The sequence below is a fragment of the Rissa tridactyla genome, chromosome 4 (genome assembly GCF_028500815.1).
Source record: "Rissa tridactyla isolate bRisTri1 chromosome 4, bRisTri1.patW.cur.20221130, whole genome shotgun sequence".
Classification (NCBI taxonomy): Eukaryota; Metazoa; Chordata; class Aves; order Charadriiformes; family Laridae; genus Rissa; species Rissa tridactyla.
In genome coordinates, this window is record NC_071469.1 from 11,723,774 (window position 1) to 11,746,765 (window position 22,992).

At 36.7% G+C, this 22,992-nt stretch overlaps 1 protein-coding gene across 8 annotated transcripts in view; it reads right to left on the reverse strand.

Moving 5' to 3' along the window:
* Positions 1–22,992, reverse strand: part of USP47 (ubiquitin specific peptidase 47) — a 58,754-nt gene that overhangs the window by 28,377 nt on the left and 7,385 nt on the right. For 4 of the 8 annotated variants that reach the window (XM_054200425.1, XM_054200428.1, XM_054200423.1 and 1 more), the window contains exons 2-9: positions 13,795–13,854; positions 10,666–10,869; positions 9,612–9,728; positions 8,397–8,535; positions 6,630–6,726; positions 5,954–6,099; positions 5,102–5,181; positions 4,414–4,563 (exon numbers count right to left, since the gene is read on the reverse strand). In XM_054200425.1, coding sequence (XP_054056400.1) covers positions 4,414–4,563; positions 5,102–5,181; positions 5,954–6,099; positions 6,630–6,726; positions 8,397–8,535; positions 9,612–9,728; positions 10,666–10,869; positions 13,795–13,854 — 993 coding nt within the window. The remainder of the gene's footprint in view (positions 1–4,413; positions 4,564–5,101; positions 5,182–5,953; positions 6,100–6,629; positions 6,727–8,396; positions 8,536–9,611; positions 9,729–10,665; positions 10,870–13,794; positions 13,855–22,992) is intronic. The other 4 variants (XM_054200429.1, XM_054200424.1, XM_054200427.1 and 1 more) reach the window with 2 other exon arrangements.

The window sequence follows — 22,992 nt, forward strand, 5'->3', positions numbered from 1 at the left end:
AGGTAGGAAAGACGATTAAACAAGTTATAACCCTGCTTAAAAAGAAAGGTGAAGAAATAAGATTACTGCATTTTGACCATTCTGTAAACTAGTTTAAGGAATTAATATTCAGGACTATTAGAATGAAAACAAAAAAGATAACAACACAGAAATCACAAAACCTAGACAACATCACATAACGACTGCAGAACTACCTGTTATGAATCAAACGCCAGTTAAGACAATAAAAATATATTTTGAGTGTCAGAAAAAAGTTGCAATTCATGAATCAACATGATTGAATTGAATATGCGTGAATGGGAATATATGAATGATGGGACGTAAATGATCACATAGACTGTGTGATGTGCAATTTAACAAGGAAATATATTATAGATTTCCACATACGGAAAAAAGCGATGAACCTTCAGACCCCCAAAAGCTGAATGAAGTACTATTACATTACTCTTGTGGTTTCACTGCTTACCACCCAGTGAGCTGTGGCTGTGCTTTGAAAAACCTGATTAAAACTCTTGAGAACTCCACTGTTTCTGAGCTGAGTGAATATCCATGTCTTTTTCAATCCTTATATAAGGAACAATACCGTTCCTCAAGTTTACTTGTTTATGTCTCCTCCATTTTTCTCCTATGTCATCTTTACACCAAACTGAATTCTGCTGATTAGGATGTTTCTTAATGCAATTCCTATTCTAATGCAGTTCACCATTTTCTACTGACAGTTTACTCAGCAAAAACAGCGATAAAGCTTCTACACTGCACAACCTATCACATGACACCCCCCATTTTTGTGCAATTTTACTTTAAACATTACCTTTGAAGTTATCTTTAAAGAGGTAATTATTATGTGGTCTTAGATCTACTAAGCATTTCCACCATTCCCAACACACTCCTCAAAATATACCATAAAAGATCAAGCAATAGATTCATATGACAAAGGCTATTTAAGCTTTATTATACCTCACAGAAACAAAAGAACAATATAGGCTGAAAGAGACTTCTGGAAATCATCTGATCCTAACTCTCTGCTCAAAGCAGGTCCAACTTGTCCAGCCAAGTCCTGAGTATATCCAGTTTTTAATATTCTGATTGTGAGATTTCTAACACTTAGACTAAAATGCCATAACAAACAGTTCAAACTAATTATTGTCTGGCTAAAGATAAGACACTTAGGACACACTCTTCTCCACAAAAATGCATTATGATATAGTCAGTAGTTTGACAGGTATCTTGCTGCAAGCAGTTGTATAAAACCTGTGAACAGGAGCAGGAGAACCTTTATGAAAAGTTACACAATAAATAGCAATTAGGCAAAACTGTCAGTGGAAAAAAGCTAGAAACTAAATGCCATCTCAGATTTTCAGAGCTCATCTACTTTTCCCATGCCCAAAGAACAGGCTCAACTGAAAATACAAGACCTTCTTGTTACCAATCTAGCTTAAAAAAAAATAAATGTCACATCATCCATATTCTAACTGCCTCCAACAGTTTTACTTTGGCAACAACACCACAAAGTAAATTCACACAGAAGTCCAAATTAATTTCCACTCCAAAATAGTCTACTTGTATGCATACTTACACCCTCAAAAGAAAAGCTAACATACAAAAGGTGGCGAAAACTAACAACACTTAACAAAACAGAACTGTACTTGCTAAATCTCCAGAATACTTGTGTTATTCCTAGTCTTCTCGTATGACAAAGCAATTTCCACTGTTTTCTAGTAACATAATTTCCAGCATGTGAGCTCGTTCCCCATTGCACCCATTCTTCCCTCAGCTGTTCATCTTGCAAAATTTATGTTTTGCACTCAAAAAAATCTTTTTGGCTTATGTCTAATGCTGTTAAATTATATGTTAAATTCTGTTAAAATCTACACAAAAGATACCAATACCTACAAAAATCAGTATATGAATTGCTGCTCCTGTTTACCTCCCTGAAATAAGCTATATCTTTTTATGCCTATATTTCTACTGGCTTCAAGAAAAGACCGATTCAGAGTTTTTTAAACCATGCCCTTGAACAATGCAGATAGTATAACTACCTTTTCAGAAACTATCTTGAGATACATACCGACAAGATCTCAGTGCTCCAGAAATGCCCTAATGAGTCTGTAGCTATTTAGTCTTACTACATGAACTTGGGGGATGGAGTGGGGAATAAGAAAAAAAAATTTCAAAATGCAAACCTTAAAAACACACTGAATAATTTCAGAATTACTTTGTATTAGGAAAAAAAGAAAGCATAACAGTATCCTTCCCGGTTCTTCAGTGTTCCCATGTATTTAAGAAGCAATACATATATATTTATAGATCAATGCAACATTTGAGGTATCTACATTTTTTTGATAGTACACAATGTCGAACAGTGGGATAATACACTTTATGTGGCATTCTACAGATTAACCTTACTTAAAGCTCATACATCCATTCTCTCTTATTAGAAAGTAATGGAAAATCACTTACCTCTAACTAGAGTTCTTTGAAGGTAGTATCCTCCTTAGATCCCCTATCTTGGGTTGTGTCGCCTGCTGCAAGTTCCCTCAGGAGCTGACTAGCAAGGTCTAAAAAGTTTTACATTCCCTTCTATAAGCCCTATTAGCGCATGTGTGAAGTTTTTGATCTCTCATACCCTTTTACCTACACCTACTAAATCACCATCATCTATGGATCAATGGAGGATACTACCTTCAGAGAATTCCATTTAGAAACAGGCGATTTTTCCTTTCTCCAAAAGCAAGTATCCTCCATATCTCCCCACTGTTGAAGGCTACAAAACTAAAAATTACATCTGCTATAGATAATACAAATGCAGGGAGGAGAATCAACTGAATATAATCAGAATACGAATTAAAAAAGCTCAAAAATTGAAGCATCAATACAAATTGCAACCATGTAAGTCTGTATAACAAAAATCTTAAAATTATTTTCCTCAGTGTAGTAAACTCGGTAAATGCTGATTTGCAGGAGGAATATCAAATACTACTAAAAGTAATCTGATATTTAAGTTCTTAACTGTTCAAACTTTGTGTGTTTTTACAACTACAGACTTTTTTTGGCATTCTGCTACAGACTTCTCTACTAAAAAAAAAATTTTCATTTGAGACAAATGTACAATGCATTGTTAAATGCAGAATACAACTACATGAACTGAACAGTTTTCATTACTTTAATAGATCAGAAAAATTTCATTATTGAATAAAAATTACAATAAAAAATTTTATTTTAGGGAATGTTTCTAGAAATTGGTTTTTAAAAGTGCAAAAGGAAGTCATCTACATAAGATATCAATCTGTATCAATGGAATGGTAGCTCAAAATACAGCTTCAATTAGCTGGATGGTTGTAAGAAGTTTTAATGCATTCTTAGAAAGATTTCAAAGGCCTTTAACTTGAATCCTTTTTGAGAGATCCATGTCCCTCCTCTACTGCTTCTCTAGATTGGTATTTAAAGTTCTAAAGTATGAAGTACTTTGAACCTACACTGCAGTTTAACCTAATTCTAACAATTCTTTTCTTAACAGAATTACTGTTAAGAATTACGGACCATTAGTGGTTAAAAATATTGCCAGCATACTAAATACAAAGGGAAAAATACTTTATATATAATAAATAATCCTGGTAAGCCAATTACACAAGTGTTCATTTAAAACAACCTTTACTGCGACTTGTTTGATTTATTCTTGTTCTTTCTCAACACTTCATCCATAGTACAGGTATTTTAAGCCACAACAGTGGAATTCCACAGTTTGTAATCACTTCTTTTCAGGGGGGTGGAAATAATAAAACAAAAAAAAACTTCCACAGATTTACTAAGCAATATATATGCTTGCCAACATCAGTAATGCTGGAGCAAAAGTGACCAAGAACATTGATACATGATAGGATTTTTTGTTATCATTAAATCGCTTGTTAAAAGCATATGGTATTTGAGAAGTGAACTTTAAAAAGCACAGCAACAACATGGCAATTAAACTAAAAACTCTAAGCCAACGTTCTCTTCTTTCACTAAGATTTTCAACAATGCTATGAAAATTTAGCAGATGTGCCAATAAAGAGAACAAACCAAATAAAACTTAGGAGTCTCATAAAAATATCTCAAGTAAATGCTGAAGATTTTATCAAGAAAATAATTGATTACTGCAGCCCTAAGGCAATAAAAGTTGCATTTCCCCTCCCCTTATACATGCACCAGTAGGACTCATTGAAGGGCAAAAGAAAAAAAAAAAAACAAACAAAAAATAACCCAAAAAGCCAAAAAAAATCTTCTAGAACTTGCTAGCTGGTTCACTGCACAAAGACGAACACCCCAAGATGGAGTATCTAGGATGATACTTACCATGTAACAAATTATACCACTGTCGCATTATGTATTCTATGTGTGTATGGATGCACTATTAGTCAGCATAATAGTACACACCACGCTAGCAAACGCCTGGTTGGAGCCATACGGCCGGATGACCAAAGGAATATCCAGGTAAGTGTCGATTCTCCAGCCTTCATAGCCACATTCTAGACATCTTACATAGTCCTTCAGTTTGCCTTGATACAGTTGATTTATAAGATCAGCCTGAAACAGACAGATATTCAACAGAACTTTAGGCAAATGAAACAAAGCATGTTTCAATTCTTTAGTTTTACAAGAAAATGCCTTTTTAAAATTAAGTCTTAACTGCATAACTACACAGAAGTTATCAGTAGCATGTGTCACATGTTATGAATATATTCCTATCTTTCTCCTACACGAGAAGTGTGGCTTGAGCTGCAAGAGCCCACAACATAGCCTAATAAATACTGACAGTGAGGAAGCTATCACAGGAGTTACACAATCACTTTCTGTGATTTCTTCAAATAAAAACTAAGTATCCAGAGTTCAGAATATTCTGCTTTTAAATGGAGAAGGAAAACATAAGCAACACACTCTTAAAAGCTGCACAATATAGTAGCTGAACTATTGCATCAAACAAGAAAACTGGCAACTACTGCAGACTTTCAATAATCTTGTATTTAAAATTCAGTTAACATTTGTCGCAATCATCCTTAAAAAAAACACAGCAAAACCCAACATAACCACACTGCTGAATGGAGGAAAGTTTTTCTGCAATTACCTGTTCTGTTTGCTTCCATTTCTGCTCCAAAGCATCAAACATGACTCTACAAAGCTCCTGTACATCATGTTGCTGCCATGCTGTCAGAAATTGAAATTAATCTTAATTAAAACCAGAGATCTTATTAGCCCCCAATATTCACTACTGGGCCAGTGTTCAATTCCACAAGCAGCTGCCTCTCAGGTTCAGTTAGAAAAATAGGCAGCCTGCTTGCTCACAATGTATTATTTATAAACAAGAATTGCATACATAAGCAAGAATATGTAAAAAATAAAGAAGTGCTGATACGCAGTGTTATAAAATAAACTGGTTGTGACTTATTTCCCACTTTATACCAATTCTCTAAAAATCAATTTTTTTTCTTTGTAAGTGTAAAGACACTGAAATGCAACTGCTTATTATCATGCAATTTCTCCATGGAAAAATCAACAGGTTATGGGACAAAATTACACTATACAAGTGTCAGAAAGACAAACACTGTGTTTGACTTTATGGCATTACCCATATTATTTTCTATCAAAGTGGAACACGTACATTTGACATCTGTGATTCAAAACAGATGCCAGTTTCTCATAAAGAGCTGCTTCTTTAGAAACAATTAACAATGATAATGATAGCTTAATTACAAAAATAAAATGCTTTTAACAGCCTAAAACTCCCAGGCATAATTTCTTTAAAAATCAAACACACACCACAAAGTATCCATTTAGGCTATTTTGTTTCCACTAAAACAAAGTGGATTCTAATAATTTTTTTTAGTTACTCGGGTATTTGTTCTCCATTGACAGCAGTTTAGGCCCCTAACAGGCAGCTGCTGAAGCAAATCACACAAGCGTAATAGCTGCATATTACCCTCACTACTATCCCATCCGAAACTCCGGGTAACATCTGTTGTTTCAATTGCTCTTTTTTTGCTGGTCTGCAGTAAAACAAACAGTCTTTGAAGCTGGTAGGGGATACTCGTCACAGGATCCTCTTCAGATTCTTCAAATTCCCATCTATTCACAACACAATATATTTGACAATTAAAAATGCTCTGAAAACATTACTCAAAAAGGTATTTAAAACAGCATTTCAAGAGGTCTGCCATATTACAGAGGTTAACTGAGGCTCTGTTTCTTGGGCAAAGTCAAATGAAATTGCTTTCCGTTTCTGCAGTAAATGACAACACTATTGTTCAAATGTACAAACCTAACACAAACAAATGGAATAGTTTTGTAGCCATTCACTGCACAAATACAGACATGAAGCGCACTTAGTATCAAACTTAATTTCAAGTTTGATATTTTCAAGATGGGGTAAATTCTTTAAAAAGCTTGTTCATGCCAGAACCAATAACATATCTCAGTATTTTACTAAAAATTTGAAGCTTTTAAGCAGATATAATTTATGACAGTCTATCCAGCTTGACTTGAAGTATGCTTCAAGTATTCAAACAAGGAAATTTTGACAGGAGAAATTCAAAAGGATCTCCTACCAATATATACCAGAACAAATTTAAGAACAGGCTTTGATTATATATACTCACTTATATAATGCATTTCTAAATTCAGGAGTCATGAAAAGCGTTTGTAGAAGGCTGTTCAAGTAGCAAGTCATTGCTTGATTTACTAGCCCCACATAACCTAAGAATAGAAGAATGAGATGGAAATAATGCAAAAAGATGGGAAATCGCTTAAGGAGTTAAAACATTTGATAAGAAAATAATCTGTGATAATGTTTACTTAAGAACTGCATCCAGCTGTTGCCATTTATTGTTATGTGCAACATAAAAATTGAGGGAATATTACAACTGCTCACTTTTGAGAGCAACAGAGAATAATAGTTTACACAACAGAAATAATTTCCCTGAATGACACAAAGCTATTTTAGCGATCATGACTTAAGTTTCACAGTAGTAACCAATATTTAATGCTGGATACTGCACCAACAGTGACACAGGAAACTTTAAATATTTTAACAGTTGATTTAAATATTTTACAGAAGAATCTAGAAATTGTTAAGAAATCATTGTGTACTAGTTTACTTATTGTCTGATGTCAACTAAAATACCCTAGTTATAATGTCAATATAATTTTTATCTGCATTGGTTTGTACTATCATCTCAGAACTATAAATAAAAAAATAATAAATCTTTAAATTGCCCACCCACATGTATCCTCTAAATCTTTCTCCCAGAATAACCAATTAAAACAGCTACTAAAAGTCAGTGTCATTTTTAGTAGCTGAAGACGGAACTATTTACTTTTTTCATCTGTCATTTTCAGATTTTCTCCAAAATATACAGTATTAACAGTTGAAAAGTAAGCAGCATACCCTGAAGCACAGTGTAATAAAGAAAGTAAATATGCCTATTTATACTCTGAAGCTCTTAGTAAACATTAAAAAAAAACTCATCTCAGTTGCATACTAGTAATGGAAAGGTAGCTCCCTCCATGCAAAACACAGGCATTTTTTATGAAGAGACTGAGTTAGAACACATGTATTTTATTACTCTGCTCTACACAGATCATCTTTTCACACTTATATTAAATAATAAAAAAAAAAAGCTATGTCACAGATAAACTTTCTTATCTCTCAAAATAAATCTTGAACATGCATGAATTCGTGTAATGTGAATGTGGTATATGTGTCTGCTCCACAAATTTATTATCAGAGGAGTTATCTCATTACTGAGCTGTAACTTGCTGTCTCCTCCTGTGCCCCTGCGCAGCAAAGGCACCCAGCAGCCTCCCAGGACCTGCCCTGGCACTTCTCTGCGAGGCAGAGCAGCACTTCTCTTCCAGAGGGAGTCTCTGCTTGCTGGTGGGGAGCCAGGCAGCAGAGGATGAACCTCACGGGGAATCATGGTGCAGGCAGAGAGACTGCAACCGGGGGCTACAGAAGGAAGACTTTAGTCAACACGTGGAGTGCAGAGATTTGGCAACAGCCCCTCTGTAACAGAGCATGAAGTACTCATTAAGCTGCGAGTGTACACACAGCTTGAGGTGAATACTTTCTGGTAATACAATCCTGACTACTCAGCTAGGGACGCAGTGGCAGATTAATACTGAAAAGGAGGGGCCCTGACAGAGTTTGAATTGCACTGTCACAAGTGAGAAAAGGATGGGATACAGCTCTTCTGTTCCCAAAGCAATACAAGAATACGGTAGGAAACATGATGGAAAAATGTAGAAGCCATGTGGGTTTTTAAAATAAATTGCAATTTATTTCAAAAATCTTGAAGTGCTGCTATTTGAAAATATGCTAAAAAAGTTACAGATTAGCATTGCCTTTATAAGAGAGAACACTATACCTGTCTCTGATTTGCTCAGGACTGAAGAATAAGAGTAGCTTTGACTGACATAGTCATTGGTACAGCCAACAGAGCCCTCTCTTGGAAGAGGGCCTATAAGTCTGTCTTGCGCGCTGTCATCTGTTGTACCTGACTCCTCCTAAAAACATAAATACACTGATTTTATGCAAAAGTTAGACAACAAATTTTTACTGAATCACCTACAAGTTTTACGTCTTTCATAGCAAAGAAATCAATTTTGTTAGTGTATGACACAAATTTGACAAAATTGCAGATACACAGTTGCTTGAGTAACTTTAATTCTGCCTTCCAAATTCTCAAGACCCTCCGAAATCATTCTTCGCATTAGTGGGAGAAAATGCCCTTTAGAATACTGTATAATCAAATACAGTACCATAAATGCATACAACAAGCAAGTCTGCAGTTCAGCGTTTCCTATGTCTCAAGTTTTCTGCACCGAAATAGAGAATGAGTTTTAATCTTTTTTTCAGGTATAAAAATTACAATTTGATATTCTTTCAGAATCACTCTCAAATTCTGACCTTGTGCACAATTATTTAAATGTGGGGTTTGGGGTTTTTTTCCTCTTTTCAGATAATTAAGTCCACAACAAAGGTTAAGTAGGCCAGCACCATGCTGACATGAGAGCTGAGTAATAATGTTATCACTAGCCTATACAATCCCTGGTTTAAATAAACCGCAGCTACGTTTATCTTTCACTGCATCACATATTTGAGAAATAGGAAATTTCAAATAATTTGTTATGGCAGACAGTGGCTTTTAGCAACACTGACAACTCTTGTTTTATGTATGTGTATATATAATTTTTTTTTTGTAAAGACAAAATTGGAAGTAGGTAACTGCTGTTGATACAGGACTGCTGTTTCTGAGAATGCTGCCACAGAGGCCTAATATTGCTTTCATATACTCAGAGGAAAAGGATTAGGTACATGATTAAACCTGTACTGTTAAGACTTATCTCTGAATATGTCAAAGATTAATTAATTGTATAACCTTAGAAAATTACTCACAGCAAAACTTTACACAAATATTTGACAAGCATGAATGAAAAATGACAGCAAATCATTACCGATGGAATTGGTCCTACAGTCCAATTTTATTTCATTTTCTAATCTCTCATGAGCAATACACAGAACATACACCTCTCTCCCCCGAACACTATAGCTTATGTAGCTGAGCAAAGATTTTACTTACCGGCATTATATGAGGCTGCTCACCATCTTTGTCTGTCAAATGCAGAAAGTTCTTCTTCCCTGGCTCAAAACCAGCATCAAGAATAGTTTTGTCACTGTTCTGATCTATTGGAGTCTGCTAAAAAAAAAAAAAAAGGCAAAAAACTCAACACTTTTTTTTGGTAACAGATCTATATACGATTAAGAGATTCCATCCAAGTACATTGCTTGAAGTAGCTTCTGACACACTAAGATGAAATGAAAATAAATAATTATCCAGTATAAACAAAATACACTCATCATTAATACTGAAAGAACCTGGGAACAGCTTAAGAAAGTGTAAATTAAGTATCACAGTATGGTTTAATACTTAGACATTGGTTAAACTATTCAGGAGTCAAGACACTGGTCTACAAGTTTCTTGCAGGACATCAAACCATTTAGGGTCCTACATAGCTTGCATACATCTTTTTTTTTAAAGGAAAAAAAAAGTTCAGCGAGGATAAACATGACCTGAAATAAAATAACGTCTATTTCTTAAGGAATCTTAAAAATGTTTTCTAGGTGCATCTGTAGAAATCATATTAACTAAAACCAACACCAATTTACAATAAAGTATAGAATTGATAACAATAACAGTAATAATACTTGGGTTTGCATTAGAATTCAAATAGGTAACAGAAACATAGAAAGTCACTACACAGCACGCTTCTGTTGAGAAGAAAACATTTCTCAAACAAGGCCACAGGAAATAGGGGGATTAATTATAGGTATTATTACTAAAAATACACACTGATAATGAAAAAATAGCATTACATTGGAATGATCATATTAGTTTCTTTTGTTTAATGATTAAATACACATATCAATTAAGAACATATTTTGAAACTAAAATGTAGATATAACACAAAATAAAATTCAGCCAAATCAAGAGTGGTATCAATCTGCACTGGTGCACCAACTACAAATTTTTACAGGAATTAAATGAGCACTAGATAATACAGAGAGCACTGTTCCATAATGTGAAGATTTAAATGTCTGCTATCAAGGGGAAATAAAAAGTACTTTTGCCGTACCGTATCAGTTACATTATCTCCATTTCCCCACACTAAATCAAAAGTTCCATTCACATAGCCCACTTTTGAAGCCACATCTTCAAACAGCCTTTTCAGTGGTGTGGAAGCTGGCAGGTTCAAGGTAACACGCTCGTTCACTGTCTTGGAATTTGTGGTATCTTGTATTATACACAGCACCCTCGGTTCTTCAGCAGCACTTTCCACCTGAAATGACAGCAGGCAACAATTAATGAGTAAAGCTAAGAACATTTTTGAGTTTAGTTGAAAAATCAAAACAAGATTTCACCACTAAAGCATGGTATACTTTTACAACCTAGGAATCCTAAAAGTGGACTTCACTTTTGAAAGCAGGCATAAGAAAATTAAGAACCTTCCAGTTTTGGAAGGCCTACGTAAAAAGAAGCTCCACTTCCATAGAACAAGAAGGAACTGGATAGGTGGATCACCATGTAGAGAAACTGCTCAAGTTCTGCACAGAATTTCAGCCAGTAAGCAGATAGTAGACTGCTACAAAACACCATTTCAAGCTCCTATTTTGCTTTGACGTGATCGTAAACCCTGCTGAGGTAGAAGTATAACTTTTGTGATTTTTAGAAATGCAACCCAGAAGACCTGCAAGCTTCCAAATAATCTTGGAAGCTGACCATTAAACAAAAAGTTTCATCATCAAGCCACCAACTTTCTTCTACAAAATCCACTGCTGCGTGAATCACAGGAGAAATTCTTCTGCCTAAACAGAGTAAGAAAATTAACATTGCCAACTAGCTACTAGGCAAAGTAAAGAGACTTTAAACAGCAACTTCAATATCAGACAAGTAAAAATCTTGAATAAAGGTGACAATGGAATTGTGATAAAACTTTATGGACCTAGATAAGCCAAGAAAATGGTATTTCACCAACACTGAATACCCAGGAAGGCAAAGATCTAAGCACAATCAATTAAATCTCTCAGTTATCCAAAGTTGTAGAATCATCAGGAATAACTAATATTTAAATGCAGGTCACACAAGAAAGCTTCAGGTCAGTAGAGGGACTAATTAGTTAGTCCCCAAGGACTCAGCTTTTTCAACTTGTAACACACAGAAAGCATTAGTAATGCACATCAGAGCACCCAAATCTCAGTCCATGGCTAAAGTGCACATCGCCTAAAAAGGTTAAAAGATACATGCAATGCTATCATGATTTTCAGTGGATAAAAACATTAATAAAAAGCAAGAACTGTGTTCATGCTAAAACTGTCAGCCATGTCATAAGCATCTTACAGAGAATAAAGAACTACAAAGAAGATCTAAACAACTTCAGCCTCCCTTGTATAGCTCACGCTGCACCCCCTCGTTTTACAAAATTTCCAGACCAGCTGACAGTCTTCACGCAACTGCAGTGTCTATTGCTACCATCATCAGAAAGGAGTTGTCAGAAGGGCAAATGATCTCCCCTCGATCTGTATTACGCTAGTTTGCTTTAGACTGTGATTTTTCTTAAGACTTTACATTTAATAAACATAGAGAAATTTGACGTTAATGTCCTGTGTGGAAATCTTCATTAACTGGATGCAAAAAGATGCAAGGCACTATTTCCAGCAAATCTGCAATACTTTATCTTCATACATTTAGCCTTTACTGGAGACTTTTAGTCTTTCTAAAGAAACGACTTTCCAAGACGACAGAGGAAAACTATTCCTGAAACATTAAATACACATTAAGAAGCAAACATAATTTAGAAGTCAAAGTAATTTTGACATTATATACTCATTTTCATCCACAGCTCCCACAGAGACACACAGGGCTGTACTTCAGCAGACTGAAATTAAACTTCACCAGTGATTACTTCTCCTGGGTTCTTTCCTTTAAATTTCCCAGCACAGTTTCATTCTTCAATTTTTTTTTGGCTAAACAACACACACGCAATTTCTCTCTTTCATTGTGTGGTTACAAAAGAGAAGATGAAGCTTGTGGCCCAGGTCAGTGGTCTACTTTCTTGATTTTTCTAAAGAGGTCAAGCAGCAGCTAAAACCCAACAAACTCATAAAATCAACCAACCCTGATGACCCAGCTGCCCCAGCAATAGTAGAGGCTCTGGGTGGAAGCCTACCCTCCTCTATAGAACAGTGCAGAGAGGTTAAGAGGCATCTCCTACTACTCATACAGCTTCATCTAGAAAAAATGTAAATTAACTCAGATTTAACGATTCCCACTGATCCTACAACTTGAGCTGCTACTGTATATGAGCATGTCAGGAATAGAAGTTCTCCACCGGAGACTCGATTTTTTGTTGTCCTGCTGCCTTTACATAAGCAACACCTTAACTTCCCTCCTCTCTGCAGAAGATACCTATAAATTCAACGCCTCCTACTCATGCTTTCTCCACTACCTTTGACAGTGGATCAATTGTGACTCATAGCGGAGTTGCTACTGAAAATAATTAGACACACAGTATCTGATGGATGGAAATGACATTAAGCAAGCAAATTATAGATTACAGAAGATTTGCTGGCTGTTCCACGTTGGACAAATCCTCTCTTCCTTGTTCACAGATGTAATTCTGACAGACTGAAGTGGTTTAACTCAGGGTTAGCACAGCCAAGGATATTAAGCCATCATTCATGCTGCCACTGCTCCAAGTTGTTCACAGTAAATAGATAAAGCAAAAATAACCTACTCATGGCAAGCATTCACATATACCATCTGAACTATCAGAGAACAATGCAAACGTCTTGTTTGTGGCTACTTTACTATAAAAATAGTGTAAAAGGCAATACTGACCAGTGATAGGCCTCTAAACTACTGTGACAAACTGACTTAGTTTAGTCCAAAGTAAACACAAAACTTAATTTTAATCATTACATAATGTGATATATTATGACAGCTACACAATTCCATTTTTCTATGAAAAGCTACAGAGAGCCAAAAATGCACACACCAGTGTAAAAGCATGTAAACACATACTCGGTTTGAAGCTTCTGCTGTTAAGACTGCATTTAATACATACATAATCTTTGTATTCAAGAACATGCACAAGCAATTCAACAGCTCATGCTCACATTAAGAAATAAACAAAAGCTACAAACAGCATCATGCTGTTACTACGTATCATGGTTATCATTTGATAAAGTCGATTTTGTCTGTCTACCTGTGAAAATTTCTTCTTCATTTCAGCAAAGATACTTTGTCTGCAACTCCAAAACATATCCTATAGTATATAAAAACAAAATTAACAAGTCATAATTCTTTACAATAGTAAATTTAATTTTTTGCATAAAGTAAGCTTTATAGTATATTTTATATATATAGTATATTTTTTATATATAAGATTATTATATAAGATTATTAACTTTAAAAGGAATAGCCCCCAAATATTTTAACAAATTCGCTGTTAACATGAAGCCCACTGTACACTATTTTAACATTTAAATTATCATAGAAGTAGTGTTACACAAAATGTTAGTTAAGTTGTAGTGACAGACTACATTTCATAAAGTAAAAAAGAGAGTGGATACGAAAATGTAAACAAAAATTCAAGATATAAGTTCATACTAACAAATTCCTTCATTACATTAAAAAAACCCTCCAGACATGGGCAAACTTTTTGCCTCAAATGGCTCAAGTGCAATATTATCATATAACCCTACAATCCAGTTCACTATTGTATTTATAAATTATGAAGCTATCCAGTTTCACATGAAACTGTTCCTTCATGCATAAATTATTTCCTGTAGGGAAGTTTTTATTAATATGAACTCATTTTGAAGTATTCAGCCAAAGATACAAGGAGATGAAGTTACTGACTATTCTTGTTCCTAACACTTAAAGCCTGACTTAGTATCTCTGTTTTACCATCAAAATGCAACAAAAAACATCACCTGTACAAAACTGGTTTTTGATTATGGACAAACATCAAATTAACTAGTTTCTGAATCTGAAGCATTGCACTCTGTATTTTTCCAGAGAGGAAAAACAGGAAGTGAGAAGGAAGATGCTAATAACATCATTGCTCTTTTCCAAATTTCTTCAACTGCGCCCTCAGTCAAGATAATCAAAACATGAAATACTGACATAATCTTTACTGACTTGCCCTATTTGCCCCACTTACAAGAACAGCCTACATTAGACCACTGCATTTAATTTCTCAGCAGGATGACACGTAAGGCGACATTTCTTTCTTTACATACAGAGAACTGAAGTTCTGGTTTTGAAGTTCTAATAATCCAAGATTAGTAATTGTATCTAGCAATTGTTTTCTTTACACAGTTTGTCATTTCAGATTTAACAGAGGTTTTAAAAACAAAATAATAAAAAAACCAAAGACAAATAAGAAAACAAACACCACCACCACAATTTAAATGTTTTGTTACTTACTAGCTTTACCTGCTCTCAATTAAAAGTTACATACACTTTGCTAAAGTGACTTAAAGGTTAATAGAGAGCACAATTTTGAAATGGCTCATTTATAATATTATGATCATCACCAGTATATTGCCCTGAGCTGAAGACTTAAACCTTCCAATTTTCCTCCTAATCTGTGTCTCCAAAGAGCCCTTACTTTAGCCTGAATTCCTTTCTCTCCACAGACAGGCAAGTTAAGTCCAGTTTACACAAAGGTGCATGTAATTTTCTAGTGCGCTATTTTACTTGGTATGCAGTGGAGGGTGGAAGGGGAGGACAGGCTCCAGGCATCACCTGATCTGAACACAAATATCTATAGCTTACATCTTTTACAAGAATTCTCTTATGCTGGGTTCTCAGCTCTTTATTGCTCAGAAAAGGACTGCTAGAAGATTTTCAAGAGTTACTTCAACTCTAAACAAATTCCGAATGGCAAAAGTTGATTTTCAATATTCCACATAAAACATCAAACAAATCAAATTTAAACATTATACTGTTTATATGATGTTTAGGAATTTTAGAAATAAATAAAATTTGAATTAAATTGTAATTTCAAATGTTAACCTTTTAAAAATATTGAAACACTATACTTTCATCCCAAGTCACTCCATCTTTTACACTCTTCCATTTCTAGAAAGGAGATGGCGTTCCCAAACCTGCAGGTAGAAAATTTCTGACTATGTATTAGACCAAACTTGCAAAAGACTCTTTATAATACAAATATGCAATCAACACACAGGTCTGACACAGGTGGATATTCCAGAGCACCACTGTACATAAGCATTTACCTCATGTACCTTTCTAAAAAATATTTCATCTTTTTTACATGAAAGATCTGCAAGTTGCAGCGCAGAAAGCATATTGTAGCACTGAAGTAATTCAAGCTGTAATTCTGTATATACTAACAAAAGAAGCATTGCTATTAGTGCCATCTGCAAGACTGAGACACTAGCTTTGACCATATAGGTTTTGTATTTGTTGAAAATAAGAATAACAAAAATATTAGTGTTACTAGATCTATCCCAAACAATATTCAAATGTAAAACTGTAGTGGTTTTAGCACCGCATTTAGATGTGGCCTGCTATTTTTCAGCTTTGAACCACTAAATTCATTGAAATTCTATAGTAGCATTTTATTAACCTTATGAGGACAAACCAATACAAACATATTTTAAGAAGATTCTCCCAAGACTAACTCCTGCTTCAGTTCTTTTATATTATTATTCCTACAGACTGAAAGTGAAACCTAAAGCTAAACTCAAGCTTCATGTAGATTCTACCCAAGGTTTCCAAATTCCAGTATTTCCAACAGGCAAAAATATTGACAGCATGAATCTGTAAGTAAAATCACAAGTTTTAAGTCAAGGGTTTAAATAACAGATGTGTGAAGTTTGACTGCCAAGTAAAGTTAATAGCCTATTGAGACTTCAAATGATCACCAGTAGAGAACTTCCTACACGTCCACACCCTATAAATAATTCTCAAAAATCACTGCAATACAGAGGAAAGACAAAGAGATCAGTAGCAAGTGGCAATGACAGACATCATGCTTACATTCACAAAATTACTTGGATGATTAAGCCTAAGACAGCAATTCTCAAACTTCATGTAGCTTCAGCAACTTAAGACTACCATATGAAACGCACACAAGTGACTACTGCCTATTACATTACTGCTGGTCAAACTTTGGGGTATACGTTCCAAGTTTGTGTAACCGACTGGGCACGGCATTTCCAGCAATTACAAGTATAAAGTGAAATTTGGTAGCTTCAATCACAAAAAAAAGTAGTCTACACTTACACATTTTACTTCTGAAGTATCATTGCATAGAAACATTCAGACCTTAATTGCAGTTCAACTGAACAAAAGTTTGTTTCAACTCTTTCCCAGCTATGACAAATACAAATTGCTATCAAACCGTCTCCTTGAGAAACCACAACTATATTTCAGGAATTCCTTTCCCAATTCCAACCCATTAAACACTACACTGGATACATGCTGACAACATTGCATTCTGCACAAAATGTAAAGGCTAAAGACCCTGCAAATATACAGCAATTAAGGGAAGAATAATCAGGGAGCTAGGTTACCATCTCCACTCTAAAAACTGTCTCTACCCTGCGCATTTTGAACAATGGACTTCAGAGTTCTTACAGCCCACAACTCCCTTCTCTCCCCAGCTGGGCTAGTCACACTCCATGCTTTCCCCAGCCCAGCAAAGCTCTTTTTCTAAGTCCAGCTTCCTTGAAATTGCCAAGTGAGCAGGTCACTCCCCCGGGACGGAAAAAAGGGACGATAAAGATCCTCAGAATGAGCAGAGCACTGAGCAGGTGGTCTCCATTGCTTTGGACACTGCTGTGGTTACTCATCTACTGAAGAAAAGAGAAGTCGGACTCACATTTGGCTTTATTTTAGAGGAAAGAAGCAACTTCTTTTTGAAAGACAGTTTACTAGACTAATTCTGTCTGAGGACTGCGAGTTGTTACTCAACACTGGTGCCTCACCGCAGCCTAGTTTGAGTTAATGAGGAAACAGTGCACTTAGAATTGTTACAAATGCCTGAACCAAAACATACTTTATAAAGGAGTATTTTACAGTACACATGTGGCAAACAATACACTTTTTCTAAACACTGATCCCAGGAGGTCTCAATAAACAGAATCATTTTGAGCTGTTGTCTTTGATATATCTTGTGTTGGAACGTTTCCCGAGGCAAAATAATTCTGAACAACCTTTAGACACAATCATTTTATTTTGAATCTGACTGACTGACTTTGTGGTATCAGGTTTATGAGCACCTGAGTAACATACTTTATCCTCAACTTCAAATTCTTCATTATACCTGGACAGACTTCAGGCAAAATCCAACTGTGCTTTGAAGCTAGTGAAACTCAACAGAGGTTTTCTGTCCCATTACTAGCGAGGAAAAAAATACTTCATACTGAGATTAAAATGTCATCCACACTCAAGAATATATACGCTGATTCTGACCACTTTCCTAATTACTGAAACCTTGCTCTCTCCCTTCTTTATTTTTTCCTGGGATGGGATATCAAGGATTCACAAGACTTAGGGCAGTCCTTTCAGCCTATCCTCAGGCCTAGGACCAAGACTGGAAAATAGGAAGAAAAATTACCAAAAGGGTGTGCACTGGGCCAGGCTGTGGTAGAGGTAATTGTCTTCATAGCCGCTCCTAAGGTGCTGTGTTTTAGATTTGTGACTGAAAAAATGCTGATAACACAGTAATGGTTTAGCTCTTGCTGAACAGTGTTTGCACAGCATCAAGGCCTTCTCCAGTTCTCACTCTGCCCCCCAGTGAACAGACTGGGGGTGCACAAGAGGCTGGGAGGGGACACAACAAGGCAGATGGCCTAAACTAACCAAAGAGATATTCCAGGCCATGTAACGCCTTGCTCAGCAACAAAAGGGAAAAGAGGGAGTTTAGTTAGGTTCCATCTTTGCCATTGTCTGGGCATTCATGTACCCATAGGACATGGTGAGCGATTGCCTTAGCATCCCTTGTATTGGGTTTTTCCCCCCTCTATTCTTCCACTTCTCCTTCACTTATTAGACAATTTTGCCTTCACACCAAGTTTTCTTGCTTTTACTCTTCCTTTCCTCTTCCTCTGTCCCACTGGGAGTGGGAAGTGAGCGAGTGGCTGCATGCCGCTTAGCTGCCTACCAGGGCTAACACACAACAGGGCAATTAAAAAAAATAGTCTTGAAAGAAGTATCATTATTGTTTTAATTCGGCATAACTGAAATGTGGCTTTATTTTTTGTGTTATTATCCTCATTGCTTATCAACTTTTAATACCCATTCACCTCTGATGGATCACAAAGATTTCAAACAACTTCCCTGTCTCCAAAATTACAGTCAGAGAGACTTCGAAGACAGTGCAAGGAAAGGAGAGTCAATAAAAATCGACAAAATATTTTAGAAAATTGTCAGAGTAGAAATCCGAGACTCTTAAAAACCACATAGGGGCTAGTCCATTTATGTTCCCCATTACAAAGCTTGAACTCCCATTTCAACCTTGTGAGCACTTATCTATTTCAGTTCACACAAACTGCTTCACTTAAACACATTTGCAGCATTATGTCCTTGGTTATACTACCTACTACTATCTACTTCAATCTATGGCATTTAGCTATGCTTTCCTCTCATAGTATTTGATATACTTTAACAGAATGAAATTGATGCCTGAATGAGATACCTCATTAAGACTAATGCAATTAAAAATAATTATGATGCCCTTATACAATAATATGAACACACCCATCTACGTTGAAAACTCAACACAGAATTTACAGTACGCTAAAAAACACTTCACATACACATGGCAGCCTAAAAACTTTGAACACAGCAATGCTTCAGTTATACAAGCAGTTAAAAGCTTGAAAAGCAGCAATTGCTGCCAGAAGCAGCAGTCTTGCTCCCACCTGCTTATTTCCACCCCCACACTGTCCCCTTTCTTGTGCTGGTACAAATGGTCATGCAGTTACATGTTGCGCAGGCTTAGATAGCTAATCCTTCTTAAAATTAATCATTTCTGGTTGGTTTTTCAGTGCGTTAACTTTAACCCGAGTCAGCCCTCTAGCTTCTCTACAGAATCCTTAACTCTCCTGGAAATGGACCAAGTGATATAAAGGTACCAGCAGAGTTGTAGTAGTATTTTAAATGCATGTATTATATGTAGTAGTACTTAAATTACTTAATACCAACACCAACTGGATATACTAACTTGTTATCCTGAAAGGTTAAAATGACACCCTCCATCCTCAGGTATGAGTCTCTGTGAATGATCCTGCTGCTCACAGGACAAGAGGAGTAACTCCCCCTTCTACCCTGAATGGCCTAGAAGAGCAAAAAGTGTCATTACGGCAGCAATCCTATTGCTTCTGCCTTCACCCCATGCTCATGCTGTTTTCCAGCTGTCTGTAGATACAGGATAACTGCTGGAGATCACAGAAGGCGGCTGAGGCCATACTGAGACTAATGGCCCTGGCTAAGTGAACCGTAAGAATGCTCTCCCATGGTGGAGGACCCAATGAGAAAGGAGGACAAGAGATACAAAACAAAATTCTGTAGCAGGGCCTCTGTGATCTCATTCTTTTTGGAAAAGGGGGTAGCAGTTTCACCCCCTTCTCTGCCTCATGTAGATCATGGATTCATTTGTTGTTTTCAAAGACCGCCTCCTCAGAAACGCTTCTCTAGTAAAAAAATTTTAATAAAAAAAACATTAACAAAAGCATTTGCCGCCTCACTGAAATAGCGTTGCATGCCAGCTGTTAACTGTCACTCCTGTAAAATGCATATGGAAGAATTATTTTTATAATAGATACACACTTCAAAGTCTAATACTTCCAACTTTCTAAACATGTCCAAAAAATAACACTATGCCTCAGAAATAGAGAGTATGTTATAATATAAGGCTAGCATTTACCTTTGAGAGTTTGTTGCTACTATTGTGGATTACTGGGTCATTTGTAAAAAGCATTTATAAAAGAATAGAAATGACAACCAGAAAAAGTTGGTATGGGGCCAGAGATAAGTACCTGTATCCAGGGTGTTCAAAAGACTATAGAAAACAATATGGCAGGGGGGAAAGTGTCTGGGGACAACTGAACTAGAGATCAAAACATTTACTTTTCAGTTTTACAGAGGCTTTTTTCCATCTAAGTTATGTACTCTACAATACTTTAAATATGTTTTACTTAAGAATGCCTTGAAGAACCAGTCGTCTTACAGTTATCTCCTAATGGTCTTTTAAATATGGTCAATTAAGGTGGTTCAAGATTAATTACTTCCCTTAGAAAAATCAAACATAGCAACTGTCAATAATGAAAGAGTACAAATATTTCCTGGTCATGCCTACATATGACACAAGAACTCTAACAAAGTTTCCTGTTATTAAATTAAGGGGTAACACAAAATACATCCACAGTAGTAACAGACTGAGTTTTAAAATCTAAATAGTTCTCTCTCAACCACTGGACATTTTGAGTATTTCACTCTCTTAGTCTTAAAGGTTATAATTTTAGCTGATCATATAACCCTGAATTATTTCATTTCCAAAGGTTTTTGTAACCAGACTAAAATAATTGTGAGAATTAAATGTAAATGAAGTTCTATTTGCAAACTATCTGCCACCATACGTTCATTAAAGTACAAACTTTACACTCAGATTTGAAACAGCCTCATCTTTATATAGCTTCCTTTTGTTTGCATCTTGTCTCCACCTTCTTAATCACCATGCTCCTTGTTTTTCTTTCAAAAAAAAAAAAATCTGAGAGAAGGGAATGCACGAACAACACAAGATACTTATTACACTTTTATATATTAACCTATAATCACAATATGTGCTTCCTATGGAGTCACAGGAGCAGTAGACGTGCATTCACACTTGCCCTCCAGTCCTTCAAGTACAGAACTACCATGAACTTTATTTAAACATTTTCCTATGCTGATAATATTCTAAAAGGCTTTCTACTGGATTGTTACAAATGCAATGTTAGCATTAAAAACAAATTAAGAGTCTGAGCAAAAATAATAAGAAGAGTTTTCTCTTTTTGGACAATTTTGAAATGAAGGCTTACTTCATTACAAAATCACCAACAGACAGGTATACTAAGAAATTGATTTTTTGCACAGTTTAGAGATTAAAAACTCCAGTCTTCAAAAAGGGCAAGAAGGAGAAGCCGGGGAACTACAGGCCGGTCAGCCTCACCTCCGTCCCTGGAAAGATGATGGAACAGCTCATTCTGGGCATCATCTCAAGGCACGCGGAGGGAAAGAAAGCTATCAGAAGTACTCAACATGGATTCACCAAGGGGAAATCATGTCTGACTAATCTGATAGCCTTCTATGATGGCATGACTGGATGGATAGATGAGGGGAGGGCAGTGGATGTTGTCTACCTTCACTTCAGCAAGGCGTTCAACACGGTCTCCCACAACAACCTCACAGGGAAGCTTAGGAAGAGTGGGCCAGATGAATGGACAGTAAGGCGGATAGATAACTGGTTGAAAGACAGAGTTCAGAGGGTCATGATTAGGGGCACAGAGTCTAGTTGGAGGTCAGTGACAAGTGGTGTTCCCCAGGGGTCAGTACTGGGTCCAGTCCTCTTCAATATATTCATCAATGACCTGGATGAGGGGATAGAGTGCACCCTCAGCAAGTTTGCTGATGACAGAAAGCCTGGGGCGGAGGGGCGCAGTGGCTGACACACCAGATGGCTGTACTGCCAGAGAGACCTGGACAGGCTGGAGAGTTGGGCAGAGAGGAACCTTATGAAATTCAACAAGGGCAAGCGCAGGGTGCTGCCCCTGGGGAGGAATAACCCCATGCACTAGTACAGGTTGGGGGCTGACCTGCTGGAGAGCAGCTCAGCTGAAAGAGACCTGGGAGTCCTGGTGGACAACGGGATGACCATGAGTCAGCAATGTGCCCTTGTGGCCAAGAGGCCAATGGCATCCTGGGCTGCATCAAGAAGAGTGTGGCCAGCAGGTCGAGGGAGGTCATCCTCCCCCTCTACTCTGCCTTGGTGAGGCCGCACCTGGAGTACTGTGTCCAGTTCTGGGCTCCCTGCTTCAAGAGGGACAGGGAACTGCTGGGGAGGGTACAGCAGAGAGCTACCAAGATGATTAGGGGACTCGAACATCTCTCTTATGAAGAAAGACTGAGGGATTTGGGTCTTTTCAGTCTGGAAAAAAGACAACTGAGGGGGGATCTTACCAATGCTTATAAATACTTAAAGGGTGGGTGTCAGGAAGATGGGGCCAGGCTCTTTTCAGTGGTGCCCAGGGACAGGACAAGGGGTAACAGGCACACACTTGAGCATAGGAAGTTCCACCTCAACATGAGGAGCAACTTCTTTACTCTGAGGGTGGCAGAGCACTGGAACAGGCTGGCCAGAGAGATGGTGGAGTTTCCGTCTCCGGAG